This window comes from Symphalangus syndactylus, chromosome X (assembly GCF_028878055.3).
Source record: "Symphalangus syndactylus isolate Jambi chromosome X, NHGRI_mSymSyn1-v2.1_pri, whole genome shotgun sequence".
NCBI classification, from domain to species: Eukaryota; Metazoa; Chordata; class Mammalia; order Primates; family Hylobatidae; genus Symphalangus; species Symphalangus syndactylus.
This window is the reverse complement of record NC_072447.2, coordinates 33,927,559-33,943,252: the sequence shown is the minus strand read 5'-3', so window position 1 is coordinate 33,943,252 and position 15,694 is coordinate 33,927,559. Positions and strand designations below refer to the sequence as shown.

The 15,694-nt window shown below is 44.5% G+C and overlaps 1 protein-coding gene across 11 annotated transcripts in view; it reads left to right on the top strand.

The window, feature by feature from the left end:
• The window catches only part of SH3KBP1 (SH3 domain containing kinase binding protein 1), a 356,671-nt gene that overhangs the window by 51,667 nt on the left and 289,310 nt on the right, over positions 1-15,694 (top strand). For 6 of the 11 annotated variants that reach the window (XM_055269199.2, XM_055269203.2, XM_055269200.2 and 3 more), the window contains exon 2: positions 257-414. In XM_055269199.2, the coding sequence (XP_055125174.1) occupies positions 257-414 (158 nt within the window). Of the gene's footprint in view, positions 1-256; positions 415-3,267; positions 3,342-15,694 lie in introns of those variants that run through there. The other 5 variants (XM_055269205.2, XM_055269201.2, XM_055269204.2 and 2 more) reach the window with 3 other exon arrangements.

The window sequence follows — 15,694 nt, the reverse complement described above, 5'->3', positions numbered from 1 at the left end:
CCCCTCTGAAGCGCCTGCTGGCCCCAAGACCTGTAGGCCACCCTGCCTGTGCCTGACCACGGACCAGCACTTTGTGGTTTCTGTGCTATAGGCTTCAGGTTAACCAAAATTGGGTTACTGTGTGTGGCCCTGTTATTTTGAATATTTGTAGAGGGGAAGTCCCTTTAATGTTACTTTACTGGCCTTCAAGGGATACTGGACCTTAGCCTTCTCCAACATCTGACCTAAATTACTCTGTTTTCCCTGTTCCTTCCAGTGGAGGCCATAGTGGAGTTTGACTACCAGGCCCAGCACGATGATGAGCTGACGATCAGCGTGGGTGAAATCATCACCAACATCAGGAAGGAGGATGGAGGCTGGTGGGAGGGACAGATCAACGGCAGGAGAGGTTTGTTCCCTGACAACTTTGTAAGAGTGAGTACAAAGCAAAACCCTTTTCCTGTCTCCTGTGTGGGCTCTGCTGACCAAAGGCTATGGGGGCGCTTGAGGATGAATTGCATGAACTCTATTAGGGAATGGCTTGACCTCCTATGTGATATCAAGAGAAGCATGTATAGTTTTGCCCTTGGTATCTGGGATACTTGTTTTGAAATTGCTTTTTTAAGGCTCAGGATGATCTCTTTCCACTGTGTATCACTTCTTAGGATATGCTAAGGCTGGGCGCAGTGGCTCACGCCTGTAATCCCAGCATTCTGGGAGACTGAGGTGGGCGGATCACTTGAGGTCAGGAGTTTGAGATCAGCCTGGCCAATATGGTGAAACCCCATCTCTACTAAAAAAAAAATAAAAAATTAGCCAGGTGTGGTGGCATGTGCCTGTAGTCCCAGCTACTTGGGAGGCTGAGGCAGGAGAATCATTTGAACTTGGGAGGCAGAGGTTGCAGTGAGCTGAGATTGTGCCACTGCACTCCAGCCTGGGCAAGAGAGTGAGACTGTCTCAAAAAAAAAATAGTAAAGCTTGTTAAATTGTTGTATGTACTTGTTTGTTTGCTTTGGGAGTTTAGAAGAATTTTACTTTATTCCTTGCAAAATGGAGGTAAAACTCAGTTTTGACCACTTAAATAACAAATTAAATGTAGAATTCAGCCAGACATGGTGGCTCATGCCTATAATCCCAGCACTTTGGGAGGTTGAGGCAGGAGGGTCACTTGAGCCCAGGAGTTTGAGACCAGCCTGCGCAATATAGGGAGATCCCTGTCTCTACAAAAATAAAATAAAAAAATTAGCCAGGCATGGTGATGTGCACCTGTAGTCTCAGCTACTTGGGAGGCTGTGGTGGGAAGATCACTTGAGCCCGGGAGGTTGATACTACAATGAGCCATGATCACGCCAGAGCACTCCCTGTCTCTAAATAAATAAACAAACAAATAAATGTAGAATCCAAATTATGGAATGCTTTCAATGAATGAATGAATATAGAATTCAAATTATGCAATGTTTTCCACCTTTGTATTCATGTTGCCTTTTTTTTTTTTTTGAGACAGACTCTTGCTCTGTTGCCCAGGTTGGAGTGCAGTGGCATGATCTCGATCTCAGCTCACTGCAACCTCCACCTCCCAGGTTCAAATGATTCTCATGCCTCAGCCTCCCAAGTAGCTGAGATTACAGGCATGTGCCACCACGCCCAACTAATTTTTGTATTTTTTTTAAGTAGAAATGGGGTTTCACCATATTGGCCAGGCTGGTCTCAAACTCCTGACCTCAAGTGATCCACCCACCTCAGCTTCCCAAAGTGCTGGGATTACAGGTGTGAGCCACCACGCCCGGCTCATACTGCCTTTTTGATAGGAGCAATATTATTTTCCTTTACCCCTTTATGTCCATGAAGCATTAAACAAGACTTACTTCTTCAGTAATGTTTTGAAAATTATGCCTTTTGGAGAAGTCATCTACAGGTTGATTATAAAAATGTAACTCATTCATATTAATAAATTACCACACAGTTGTAAGTAATACTTTGAATTGTTGGGTAGAAAAGGATCACTTGGAGGCTGTTCCTCATGGGAAATATTAACTAGGTCTAAAAGTCCCCGTGCCATAAACTTTCTATCTCATACTGGAGAAGAATGGATTGTTCTCAGAAGAATGGATTGTCCTCAGTGGGAAGACCTGCATGCAGAAGTCCCCAGGTCCCCGGCTGTAGTCTCTGTGTTACCAGATAATACTTAAGAGGACTGTGCCTTCGATACAGGGAGGCAGGTAGTCTGGGGAACCTTGGGCCCAGAGAAGCAGGTGACCCCCGCCAAAGGAGCCCTGAGGGCTGGGTGGGAGGGGTTTTTTTATGACAAGTGGTTGTTGATGAAAAATGTGTGATGGACACTGGACTTCCAGTCACTACCCTTTCAGAGTCGAAAATGAATAGGAACCTATTTAAATCTTTCTTTAGGGTCTTGTCTCAGGGTGATCCTGCTAGCATTTCTGTTTTCTTTTCTCTTTGGTGTGAGAAGGCTGGGGAGAATTTTGTAGGGAATATGCTACTAAACATTGCTTTCTGGAGTTGTAGGAATATAGGCTTTCCCCCCACTGGCCTACTACACTTGAATCCAGCCACTCTCTCCCATTTTAAGAGTGGGAAAGTGCTGCATCTGGGCCACCACAGACTCTGTTGAGGTGTGAATGGGAGTTCTTTTGCATATCCAAACAAAGACCCCAGTTTTAGGAAAGGAGCATCCCTGAAGTTGAGCTGCATTCTAGTGTGGAAAGAGGGTTTTTCTAGATAAAAGGGGCAGTGGTTAGAGTGAAGATGGAAGGAGGAAGGAATGACAAAAGGGGACTGTGGGAAAGAGAGAAGACCCTGGGAAGGAGGGAAGACTGTGGGCAGGATAGCAAGATTGTGGGAAAGTGAGCGGGACTGTGGGGAAGAGAAAGGAGGGCCCTGGGAAGGAAGGAGGACTGTGGGAAGGCGAGGTAGATGGTGGGAAAGAGAGAGGAGGACCCTAGGAAGGAGGACCATGGGAAGGGGTGAAGGATCATGGGAAAGAGAGAGGAGGACCCTGGGAAGGTGAGGAGGACTGTCTGAAAGAGGGAGGAGGACCCTGGGAAGGAAGGAGGACTGTGGGAAGGGGCGGAAGACTGTGGGAAAGACAGAGGAGGACCCTGGTAAGGAAGGAGGACTGTGGGAAGGGGAGAAAGACCATGGGAAAGAGGTAGGGGGACACTGGGAAGGAAGGAAGAATGTGGGAAGGCAAGGAGGACGGTGGGAAAGAGGGAGGAGGGCCCTGGGAAGGAGGGAGGACTGTGGGAAGGAGAGGAGGACCGTGGGAAGGAGAGGAGGACCATGGGAAAGAGAGAGGAGGAGCCTGGGAAGGAGAAGGGACTGCAGCATCAGCTCCAGTTTTGAGGGTAGGTCGTATTTTGAACACCTTTAATGTGTCTTGTTGGCCTAGTGTCACCTGATTTTAAACTACAAATCTACAGATTCAGAGAACTGAGTTGGAAGGCACTGAGAAAGCCTATGGAATTTGCTCATAGCATAGGGCTGGCGCGCTGTCAGTGACTGTGGAGGGAACCAGGGCAGGGAAATGCAGTGCAGGAACTGCCCACGCAAGAGCTGGAACCTGACCCTCCCCCTGCTCGGAGAGGACTCCTTGCTGTGAAATGGAGGCGATGTCTTGACCAGAAGGTCTCCGCATTGCCCCACCTGCTCTGCTTTGGGCTAGGCCAGTGTGGGCATGGCAGCAGGCTCCTGTCCTGTGGCTTCCCATGGGCTTTGGCTCAAGGGAAGCCCTGGTGGGAGATGGCAGGGAGGGAGGGAGGCGAGTGAGATTGTGGGGCGGGGGGAGGCAGTTATCCCGCCAGCTCCCTGCTCATGTGGATTTTGGGCTGGCCATGTCCCTCACGGGATGGGTGGCTGCTCCAATCAGGCTCACCTTCCTCCTTACCCCTCTCTCCTCATTCCTTCAGGTCTGGGGGCTTCCTTGTTTCAAGTCCCGGGCTACCACCTTGGGCTTTCTTTATACCTCACCCACCCTGTGAAAGTCTATTAATCCCACCCGAGATTACCCTAATTCGAGTGGGCCATCTGTTTCCTTTTGAGAACCCGACTACCTCATCGGCCTGTTCAGAGGATTAAACCAGAGAATGCTGGAAATTGTTTAGCACAGTGGCCAGTGAGTGTGCCGCAGTGCTGGTCACTGGGTGAGGGAATGGGTCCTCTCCTCTGGGCCTCAATTGCCTGCGCTCACCTGCTCAGGTGTCCTCTAATTTCAGCTGGAGCACTTCCAGGGAGGGGAAGGCATGCTCTTGAGAGATGCTTGTTCTACCTAGGGCAGAAAGGATGTAGCAGGAGTGGCTGGGGCTGCGCTACTTGTAGCTGTCACATTTGGCAGAAAAAGAAACTTCTATTCTTTCAGATGGCTGAGTCTATTTTCAAGTCTTCACCCACTGGAAATGTTTTAGGCCTATTATTGAAAATTCAGTAGGTGGATGCAGTGGAGTTAAACAATAACCAGGACTCTGTAGAGATTTCTAAAAGCTGAAAATGCATCTTTAAGTAATAATAATCATATTGGCATAGGTGTGCACTTTTGAAAGTGGCTTTATGCATGTCCTATTTAGTGTAAGAATAATGTGTCCCCAGATGGAATTGGGTAATTTTGTGGAATCCCATTTTTTTTTTTTTTTGAGATGGAGTTTTGCTCTTGTTGTCCAGGCTGGAGTGCAATGATGTGATCTCGGCTCACCGCAACCTCCACCTCCCAGGTTCAGCGATTTTCCTGCCTCAGCCTCCCGAGTAGCTGTGATTACAGGCATGCACCACCACGCCTGGCTAATTTTGTATTTTTAGTAGAGATGGGGTTTCTCCATGTTGGTCAGGCTGGTCTCGAACTCCCTACCTCAGGTGATCCGTCTGCCTCGGCCTCCCAAAGTGCTGGGATTCCAGGCGTGAGCCACCACACCCGGTCAGGAATCCCACTTTTATACCCACATGCCTTGCTGTCCATGTTACCACTGTCAGAAAGCCTACCTTAAGCATTTTCTTTCTTTTTTTTTTTTTTGAGATGGGTTGCACTCTGTTGCCCAGGCTGGAGTGCAGTGGCATGTTCACGGCTTACTGTAGTGTCGATCTAGGCTCAAGTGATCCTCCCACCTCAGCCTCCTGACTAGCTGGGACTATAGGTGCACACCACCACACATGGCTAATTTTTGTATTTTTAGTGGAGGTGGGGTTTTGCCATATTGCCCAGGCTGGTCTTGAACTTCTGGCATCAAGTGATCCTCCCACCTTGGCCTCTCAGAATACTGGGATTACAGGTGTGAGCCACCATGCCCTGCCAAGCATTTTCTTGACTCATTTAGCAGATCCTTATTCAGTATCCCATTTGAGCATGGTCCTCCAGAGTGTTGGGATTCGTATCCACCTTCATCTCCGTGCTGTTTCAGTCTCTCAAGAGAAAAATACCAGCCATTCTCCTGGTATACTGAGTAGCAGGCCATCCCATTGTTAAGAAGATACCTGTGCTTTGTCAGCTCTCGGGCTATTTTTCATCATGCAGAAATATACCCAGCTAGGCCACATGCCTTTTTAGGTTTATCTCTCTTTTATTTAGTTTGTCCTTATTTATTTATTGTAAATATGGAAGAACAATCTTTTAAAATCTCCCTTCTCTTTCTTTTCTCTCTCTCTCTCTCCCCACCCATGTCTTTTTTTGAGACAGGGTCTCATTCTGTCACACAGGCTGGAGGGCAGTGGCGTGATCACGGCTTACTGTAGCCTCAAACTCCTGGGCTCAAGCAATTCTCCCACCTCAGCCTCCTGAGTAGCTGAGACCACAGGTGTGAGCCACCACACCTGGCTAATTAAAAAAAAAAATGTGTAGAGACAGGGTCTCACTATGTTGCCTAGGCTGGTCTTGAACTCCTGGACTCAAGCAGTTCTCTCACTTTGGCCTCCAAAAGTGTTGGGATTATATGCATGAGCCACTATGCCTGGCCCCCACCCACTTATTTTGGAATACATTTTTCTTTATCCCTCCCCTTTACAAAAGTATTCATTTTTAAGGTGAAATTTATGTAGAGTAAAATGCACAAGTCATATGTCTATGGCGTGATGATTTTTTTTTGTTTCTACGTAAGTGCGTACCTCTATAACCACCACCCAGATCAATACTATTTCTATCCCTCTAGAAAGTTCCACCATGCCTATAAAAAGGAAGGGGGAAATGTCAGAGGCGTTGGAACCAGAGCAACTGCATCTTGAATAGGGGTTAGATAAAATAAGGCTGAGACCTACTGGGCTGCATTCCTAGACAGTTAGGCATTCTAAGTCACAAGATGAGATAGGAGGTCAGCATGAGATACAGATCGTAAAGACCTTGCTGATAAAACAGGTTGCAGTAAAGAAGCTGGCTAAAACCCACCAAAAACAAGATGGTGATGAGAGTGACCTGTGGTCATCCTCACTGCTCCACTCCCAACGGTGCCATGACAGTTTACAAATGCCATGGCAGTGACAGGAAGTTACCCTATATGGTCTAAAAAGGTGAGGAACTCGCAGTTCCGGGAATTGCCCACCCCTTTCTTGGAAAGCTCATGAATAATCCACCCCTTGTTTAGCATATAATCCAGAAATAACCGTAAAAATGGGCAACCAGCAGCTCCAGCAGCTCTCGGGGCTGCTCTGCCTATGGAGTAGCCATTCTTTTATTCCTTTACCTTCTTCTTGTTCTTCCTCCTCCTCCTCCTCCTCCTCCTCCTCCTCCTCCTCTTCTTCTTCTTCTTCTTCTTCTTCTTCTTCTTCTTCTTTCTTCCTCTTCTTCTTCCTCCTCCTCCTCCTCCTTCTTCTTCTTTTTTTCGAGACGGAGTGCAGTGGGGAGATCTCGGCTCACTACAACCTCTGCCTCCCAGGTTCGAGGGATTCTCTTGCTTCAGCCTCCCGAGTAGCTGAGACTACAGGCGTGTGCCACCACGCCCAGCTAATTTTTGTATTTTTAGTAGAGACAGGGTTTCACCATGTTGGCCAGGATGGTCTTGATCTCTTGACCTTGTGATCCACCTGCCTCGGCCTCCCAAATTGCTGGGATTACAGGCATGAGCCACCGTGCCCAGCCCCTTTACTTTCTTAATAAACTTGCTTTCATTAAAGAAAAAAAAAAGAAAAGAAAGTTCCACCAAGCCTTTTCCCAATGATTCCTCTCCCCCTAGGGAATTGATCATCATACATTAGTTTTGCCTGTACTAGAATTTTATATAAATGGAGTCATACAATATGTGTCCTTTTATATGTGACTGGTGCAAAAAAAAATGTTTTCGCGTACATCGGTACTTTGTTCTTGCTATATAGTATCCCATTATGATGAATATCCCATAATTTGTTTTTTTTTTTTTTTTTGAGACGGAGTCTCGCTCTGTCGCCCAGGCTGGAGTGCAGTGGCACAATCTCCGCTCACTGCAAGCTCCGCCTCCCGGGTTCACGCCATTCTCCTGTCTCAGCCTCTCCGAGTAGCTGGGACTACAGGCGCCCGCCACCACGCCCGGCTAATTTTTTTTGTGTGTTTTAGTAGAGACGGGGTTTCACCGTGGTCTTGATCTCCTGACCTCGTGATCCGCCCGCCTCGGCCTCCCAAATTTGTTTATCCAATATTTTGTTGATGGATATTTGGGTTGTTTCCAGTTTGAGGATTTTATTGATAGAGGCTCTGAACATTCTTGTATGTTATCTTATGGACATTAGCACTAATTGCTCTTGCATATACACACATGTAAGAGTGGAATTGCTGCTGTCACTGACTTTCAACCTGTAGATTTTTCTCTGTGTAAAGTTGTGGCTTCCATTGGGTGAGGGGAGGAGGTGCCATACCTGTGCCTGGAGCCTCATTTGTGCCACACTAGTCAATTTAGCTAATCAGCCTGAATCTTGTCATAATGTAGCCACCTATGAATATAACTGGTGAGGCATCCTGATGCACAGAACACAATCTCCCAGTGATGATTTGATTATTGGGCCTCAGGAACTGACAAAGACTGATTTTTAATTTATTTTTTTATTTTTTTTTTAAACAGTCTTTCTCTGCCACCCAGGCTGTAGTGCAGGGGTGGGATCATAGCTCACTGTAGCTTCAAACTCCTGGGCTCAAATGATCCTCTTGCCACAGCCTCCCAAGTAGCTAGGACCACAGTTATATGCCACCTCACCTGGGTAATTATTTTGTATTTTTTGTATAGACGGGGTTTCACCATGTTGCCCAGGCTGGTCTCCAACTCCTGCGCTCAAGTGATCCGCCCACCTCAGCCTCCCAAAGTGCTGGGATTACAAGCATGGGCCACTGTGCCTGGGCAGGTCTTGCTATGTTGTTCAGCTGGTCTTGAACTCCTGGGCTCAAGTGATCCTCCCGCCTTGGCCTGCCGAAGTGTTGGGATTACAAGTATGAGCCACTATGCCAGGCCTATTCTTATATTGTCAAAAACATACAAATAATATGCGTCAAAGTTTCGTTGAACTTATTTAATGAGGGAACTAGCAGAATAACAAAACGAGCTCAGTGGGGATATGAGGAACTCAATGGAAAAAAAAAAAAAAACCTCAGTGGAAAAAGGAATGTTCAAATAAGATTGCTAAGTTAGGTTCAAAACTGGTTCATGTCTTAGAGAACAATAAAATCTTTACCTTTGGGGTTATCATCTCTACCAGAAAAGAAAAAAGAGAAAACAGCATACCTTATCATTTTTCTACATTATCTTCTGACTTTTGTAGGATTGTAAAATATCCTAGTAGTGTTAGTTAAATCAAGTTACATTTTCAGAGTCAGATGACCCTCCTGGCGGGGGATGGGGGGAGTGCTTATTAAAAATGCAATAACATGACATTAAAAGGTCACATGATCATCTTTTTTGCCTAGTGTCTAAGTTTTGGGGTTTTTTTTTTAACAGACTATGACAGACCATAATATGGGGTACAATAATAGGAAAAACTAGGATGATATCTTAAAGTCATTTAATGAAAAAAAAAAAAAAAAAAAAAGACTGCGCTTCTGGGACCTCAGACTGCTACCTAAAATAGAAAGCCAGGCACCTATTTCAGGTAGATGTGGGCTCTTTCACAGGGGTTAATTTTCCCATGTTGGATTTAATTACCAGTATCTTCCTTTTAAAACCTCACCCTCAAATCCAGACAACATTGTTCTTTAGTCAAGCAAAGCATGTATAAGCAGCCTTTTTCTGAGTTCTCCTGGAAGGGACCCACAGCTATATATTTTCAAATGAATTTTAAAAGAAAAAAGCCTTGAAACTAGAGCTCGGGCTGATGTGCATGTGTCTGCCTGCTCTTTTAGGGGACATTTGTCTGTTAGGGGACATTTGATAAAGTTCAACAGGACACAGGCCCTCAACATTTTGTAGCTCACAGATAGACATGTGGAAGGCAGGAAGCTATGATAGGGGTTAAAAGAATATGCTTGTTGATCTTTAAATTTATCTGACTCTGTCTGTGAGGAAGTAAGCTGTTTTCTCTGCCTGTTTTTGTATGTGTTCGGCAAAAGTACATTTTCCCCTCTTCCTGCCCAATTGTTGATGGGTGAAGTGTGTACACTTGCAGCTTGCATGTCCTATGTGTGCAGAGCATAACCATTCGCAGCTCGCTTGCCGTGGCCTCAGCTTTCATTTGCTAGGTGTTTTAGATCTCTCTTTGGCACATTTAGAGCCCATTTTGATATTTGTTTAAAGAGGTTGGTGAATGTGGCTGTTCTTTTTTGATCCATGAGGCGAAAGACCAGTATTTTGCCTAATTGTACCACTCTGAGATAAAGCTCACAATTACTTTGTTCTTCTTGATTTATGAAGGGATCACAAATCTACTTCAACAAGTGTCATAAAGCAGAGATTTTCAGGTTACTGTTCTACATTCGAAGACCCTGACATGGATCTCTTTAATCATATTTCACTTTTCTTTAAACTTTAAACTCAAGGGCCATTAATTTTGTGAATTATATGGATGATTGTTTTCAAGATGTTTGTCTCTCTTCACAAGGTAGCAGTAATTTTTCTGGGTATATTATGTTAAGTTACGTTACGTTACGTTATGTTATTTAGAGACAGTATCTCCTTCCATTGCCTAGGCTGGAGTGTAGTGGTATGATCATGGCTCACTGTGGCCTCAACCTCCCGGGCTCAGGTGATTCTACCACCTCAGCCTCCGGAGTAACTGGGACTATACGCATGTAACCACCTCACCTGTTTTTTTTTTTTTTTAAATTTTTCGTAGAGATGGGGGTATCATTATGTTGCCCACGCTGGTTGCCCTCCTGGGCTCAAGTGATCCTTTTGCCTTGGCCTCCCAAAATGCCAGGGTTATAGGCGGGAGCCACTGTGCCCTGCCCAGGTATGTATTATAATGTGCAGAGCCTCATCTTGCTCACAACATTTAGTCCTGGTGTCCTTGGGCAAGTGGGCATCTGCTGTGTGTTAGGCACCAGAGGATATAAACTCAAATGAGATGGACTGAATGGAATATTGTCACAAATGTAACTTTTAGAGGATGATAGTTTTAGCTTCTGTGACCTGCCTTTGGGAATTCTGTGCTTTAAACATTGTTCTACAAAGATATTCTGTAAAGATGTTCCAGATTAAAATGCCACTTGAGAATTTTCCGGCTGAATTCATCCGGCAACTGTTAGAATGTGCTAAATGAACCTACAGTTAGCTTTTTGGCCCTGATGGCTATGTTACTTTATGGAGTAATAATGGCTGCATTCTATTCAAGGCTTACTGGCTGCCTGGCATCGTATGTATAATCTACCCATGTCTGTCTGTGTACAGTGACCAAAATTTGTTAAGCCCTTACTGTATGCCAGGTAGGAAGGAGGCCAAGCCCTTTCCATGTTTTTTTGTTTGTTTTTCTGTCACCCAGGCTGGAGTGCAGTGGCGCAATCTGGGCTCATTGCAACCTCCACCTCCCAAGTTCAAACAGCTCTCATGCCTCAGCCTCCGGAGTAGCTGGGATTACAGGCATGCACCACCACGCCTGGCTGATATTTGTATTTTTAGTAGAGATGGGGTTTTGCCATGTTGGCCAGGCTGGTCTCAAATTCCTGGTCTCAAGCAATCCACCTGCCTCAGCCTCCCAAAGTGCCGGGATTACAGGCATGAGCCACTGCGCCCAGCCCTTTTCCATGCTTTTTTACCTCATCAAATTCTACCACTCTATGACAGGTAACTGAGGCATATTAGTGTTAAAAGCCATACTCACAGTCACACAAACTAGTGAGGAGCAAAGAGAGCATTGGAATCCAGGCAAACTGGCTCTGCAACCTGAGCTCAAGTGGGCAGCATTATCTGGGTGTCTGAATTGTCCTAACAGGACTGTGCTCCTCACCATTATTGTCTGCTGTATTATGCCTTCCCCAAGTGTCCATTCAGGTGGAATCATGGTATTTAACTTATTTCTGTCTGCATTTTAAAGAATTCTCTTCAAAAGTTGGCTCTTTCAACTGAAAAGAACAACCTTTGCCTGGATTTATGGGCTTGTGTTGTTTTTTCCTACAAATTCTGAAATTAAGGCAATTAGGGAAAATATTTCATTATTATTAATTTGTAAGCACAAGTCGTTTTGCAGTGTTCAGCAGGCTATGCTTTCTAGAAGGAGTTTGACTGTCTTTTCTATCAGTGGTAAATAATCAAGATGTGTGACTATCCAATTGTTCCCCATCCACGGGGCCCTCAAAACCAACCGATTCCAGGTCAAATTATTCTTGAAACTTTAAACATACAGTTTTCTTTCAGAAAAACAATTTCTAAAACTAACAACTGGAACCTGTTAGATTCCGTTGTGAGAAATGTTATTCCAAGTAGGGTCTGGAGTAATTAAGTACAAGTGTGTTACCAATAAGAACCCACATCGTTTGGCGGTTTCTTCAGGCTTTGTAACTGTTGTAGTGCAGAAAATGTGGTGGAGGGGGGCGGTCTTGTGACTCAGGGAGAGCTGTGACCTCAGTGAGTTTTAATCCCCTGACAGAGTTGATCGTGGTGATTATGCATAATAGAATCTTCTTTTCTTTTTTTTTTTTTTTGAGACGGAGTCTCGCTCTGTCGCCCAGGCTGGAGTGCAGTGGCGCGATCTCGGCTCACTGCAAGCTCTGCCTCCTGGGTTCACGCCATTCTCCTGCCTCAGCCTCTCCGAGTAGCTGGGACTACAGGCACCCGCCACCACTCCTGGCTAATTTTTTTTTTTTTTTTTTGTATTTTTAGTAGTGACGGGGTTTCACCGTGGTCTCGATCTCCTGACCTCGTGATCTGCCCGCCTCGGCCTCCCAAAGTGCTGGGATTACAAGCGTGAGCCACCGCGCCCGGCCGAATCTTATTTTCTTAATGACAAGATTATCGAATCTTAGCTTGGAAAGGAACTTTAAGATCATGTGTTTTAACCCTTAGCTTTCTACCAGCTCAAAATCTAAACCATCTGAGATATCGCCGTGATCATTACTGGATATTTAAACTTGTTAAGCTTGGGGCTCCCACAGCGACTCCATGTCAGTGTGTCTCTGACCTGGTCCTGCTCCAGGTGCACTACATCATCAGAATTTTGTGGTGGGGGCAGGAGTAGGGATAGAAGCCTTAGAATCTTTTAAAAAGTTTAGGTGATTCTGCTGCTTGATCTAAAGCTTGGGCATTCATTTTGCACAATGGTACCAATAGGGCAGTACCATGTTTTTAATTCTAGTTTCTTTTCTCAAGAACATGAATTGGTAGCTGGTGACTTCAATTAGAAAATATTTTCATCTTATTTCTAAAGTAGCTTTATGAATAAAGTATTAATAGCTATATTAGTGAATATGTAAGTAAACACATGCTGGAAATTATTTTAAAAGTTTACTACAAATACACAAAGAACATAGTGATATGTAAACAGTGCTTGATTTAAGTCCATTAGAATTAATACATTCTGGCTGGGTGTGGTGGCTAACACCTGTAATCCCAGGACTTTGGGAGGCCAAGGTGGGCGAATCACTTGAGGTCAGAAGTTCGAGACCAGACTGGCCAACATGATGAAACCTGTCTCTACTAAAAATACAAAAATTAGCCAGGCATGGTGGTCCATGCCTGTAGTCCCAGCTACTCAGAGGCTGAGGCACAAAAATCACTTGAACCTGGGAGGCAGAGGTTGCAGTGAGCCGAGATTGTGCCACTGCACTCCAGCCTGGGCAACAGGGTGAGACTATCTCAAAAAACAAAAATAAAAACCGAAGAGAATTAATACATTCTAACTGCGGAACTTCTGGACTCAATGATTAACTCCATCCCACTCTCTACCTGGTGGTAGTGAGGTAGGCACAATTTCTAGCAATGGTCCTCAAGATTCTACTCCTAAGTTCCCACAACTTGTACATGTGATGAGCTATCACTCTAGTGATTTTGTTATGTTATATGGCACAATTGATCTTTAAACGGGGAGGTGATCCAGTTGGGCCTAACATGAGTCCTTAAGAGCAGAGAACTTTCTCTTGTCTAGTGGCAGAAGAGAAAGTCAGAGGAGGACTTGCTGCTTTGAAGAGGGAGGGGTCATGTAAGAAGGAAATGGGCAGCCTATAGGAGCAGGGAGTAGACCTTGGCTGGCAGCCAGGGAAGAAATGGAGACCTCAAACCTACGGCCGCAAGGTACTGGATTCTGCCGACAACCTGACTGAATTTGGAAGTGGGTTATTCTTCCAAGCTGCCAGATAAAAGTCTAGCCTATTCACGTCTTGATATTGGCCTGTGAGACCTTGAGTGAACAAAGAATCCAGTTGAGCCTATCAGGACTTTTGACCTACAGAACTGTGAGATAAAAAATGGGTGTTGTTTTAGGTAACCCATGGCAGCGTTCCCTCGTCTGCTGGCATGTTGTCAGTGGAGACTGACTGGGGATTCTGGACTTCCATCCCCATCCTCCCACTCAGCAGTGGTAGGCAGCTCCCCCTCTCCACTAGAGAATGGGGAAAATCTTGGAGAGGAGGGAGCTGAAGAAAGGAATTAATTAAAGGAATATTCCCTGCCTGCATTAGAAGTCCTGGGCAAACAACTCCTAACCCACCTGCATGTGAATCTGACTAGAACAAACATGCCAAAAAGTTTAGCAATAGAAACTTTAACACAGAATATCACCCAGGTTTTCAGAATGACCTCTAAGTAACAGAGATTAAGCAGACCAGAATAGTACTGCAAGGGCTCTGAAATCAAACTATCGTTAAAACTGCAGCCAACAAAAATAGCCCAGGATGTGCGTACTAGCCTCAATAGGGTTAATGCCTGCTAAAATTTAAATAGTATCTAGAGTCTTGTAAGATAATAACCCAAATGCCAAAGATACAATTTAAACAATCACTTGTTATACTGAGAACCAGGAAAATCACAACTGGAATCAGAAAAGCCAATTGACAGATACTAATGCTGAGAAGACTCAGATGTTGGAATTATCTGACAAAGGTTTTAAAGCATCTATCATGAAATTGCCTTAATAAGCAATTTCAAACACTCTTGAAACAAATGAAAAATTAGAAAATCTCAGCAAATCAATAGGTTTTTTAAAAATGGAAGTTATTGAATCAAAAAATAAACAAGTTAAAAAGCTCACCAGATGAGCTCAATAATAGATGATAGAGGAATCAGTGAACTTGAAAATGGATCAATGAAATTTACTTAGTCTGAACAACAGATAGAAAATAGTCTGTAAAAAAATGAACAGAGCCTTAGAGGCCTATGGGATAATAACATCAGATCTAACATTTGTGTCATCAGAATTCCAGAAGGAGAAGAGAAGATTATGATAATAAACAATATTGAACGAAATGATGACTGAAAACTCACCACATTTGGCAAAAAGCATAAATCTTCAGAATCCAGAAGCTGAGCAAAACCTAAACAGGATAAACCTAGAGAAATCTATGCCAAGATACATACTAATCAAGCTTCTAAAAATGAAAGGCAAAGAAAATGCAGCAAGAGGGACATGACATATACTTACAAGGAAGAATGATTTGAATGACAATGAATTTCTCCTGTAAAATAGTGGAGTCCAGAAGGAAGTGTACAACATTTTCAAGGGCTGAAAGAAAAGAAAGATTAACTCTGAATTCTTTGGTGAAAATATCCTTAAGGAATGAAGAAAAAATGAAAACATTCTCAGATGAAGGAACACTAAGAGAATTTATCAATAGCAGACCTATCCTTAAATAATACCTAAAGAAAGTTTTTTAGGCTGGGCACGGTGGCTCATGCCTGTAATCCCATCACTTTGGGAGGCCAAGGCGGGCTGATCACGAGGTCAGGAGAGGAGACCATCCTGGCTAACACGGTGAAACCCCATCTCTACTAAAAATACAAAAAGATTAGCCGGGCATAGTGGCGGGTGCCTATAGTCCCAGCTACTCGGGAGGCTGAGGCAGGAGAATGGCGTGAACCTGGGAGGGGGAGCTTGCAGTGAGCCGAGATCGTGCCACTGCACTCCAGCCTGGGTGACGGAGTGAGACTCCATCTCAAAAAAAAAAAAAAAAAGTTTTTTAAACATAAAAGAAATGGTAACAGAAGAAAGTTTAGAATTTCAGAAAGGAGAAAACAGCAAATGGGTAAAAATAGGGAGTATGTGTAATAGGCCAAGTATAGAGTATGTGTCATTAATTTGTTGTTGTTGTTGAGACAGAATCTTGCTCTGTTGCCCAGGCTGGAGTGTAGTGGCACATTCTCGGCTCACTGCAATCTCTGCCTCTCAGGTTCAAGTGATTATCCTG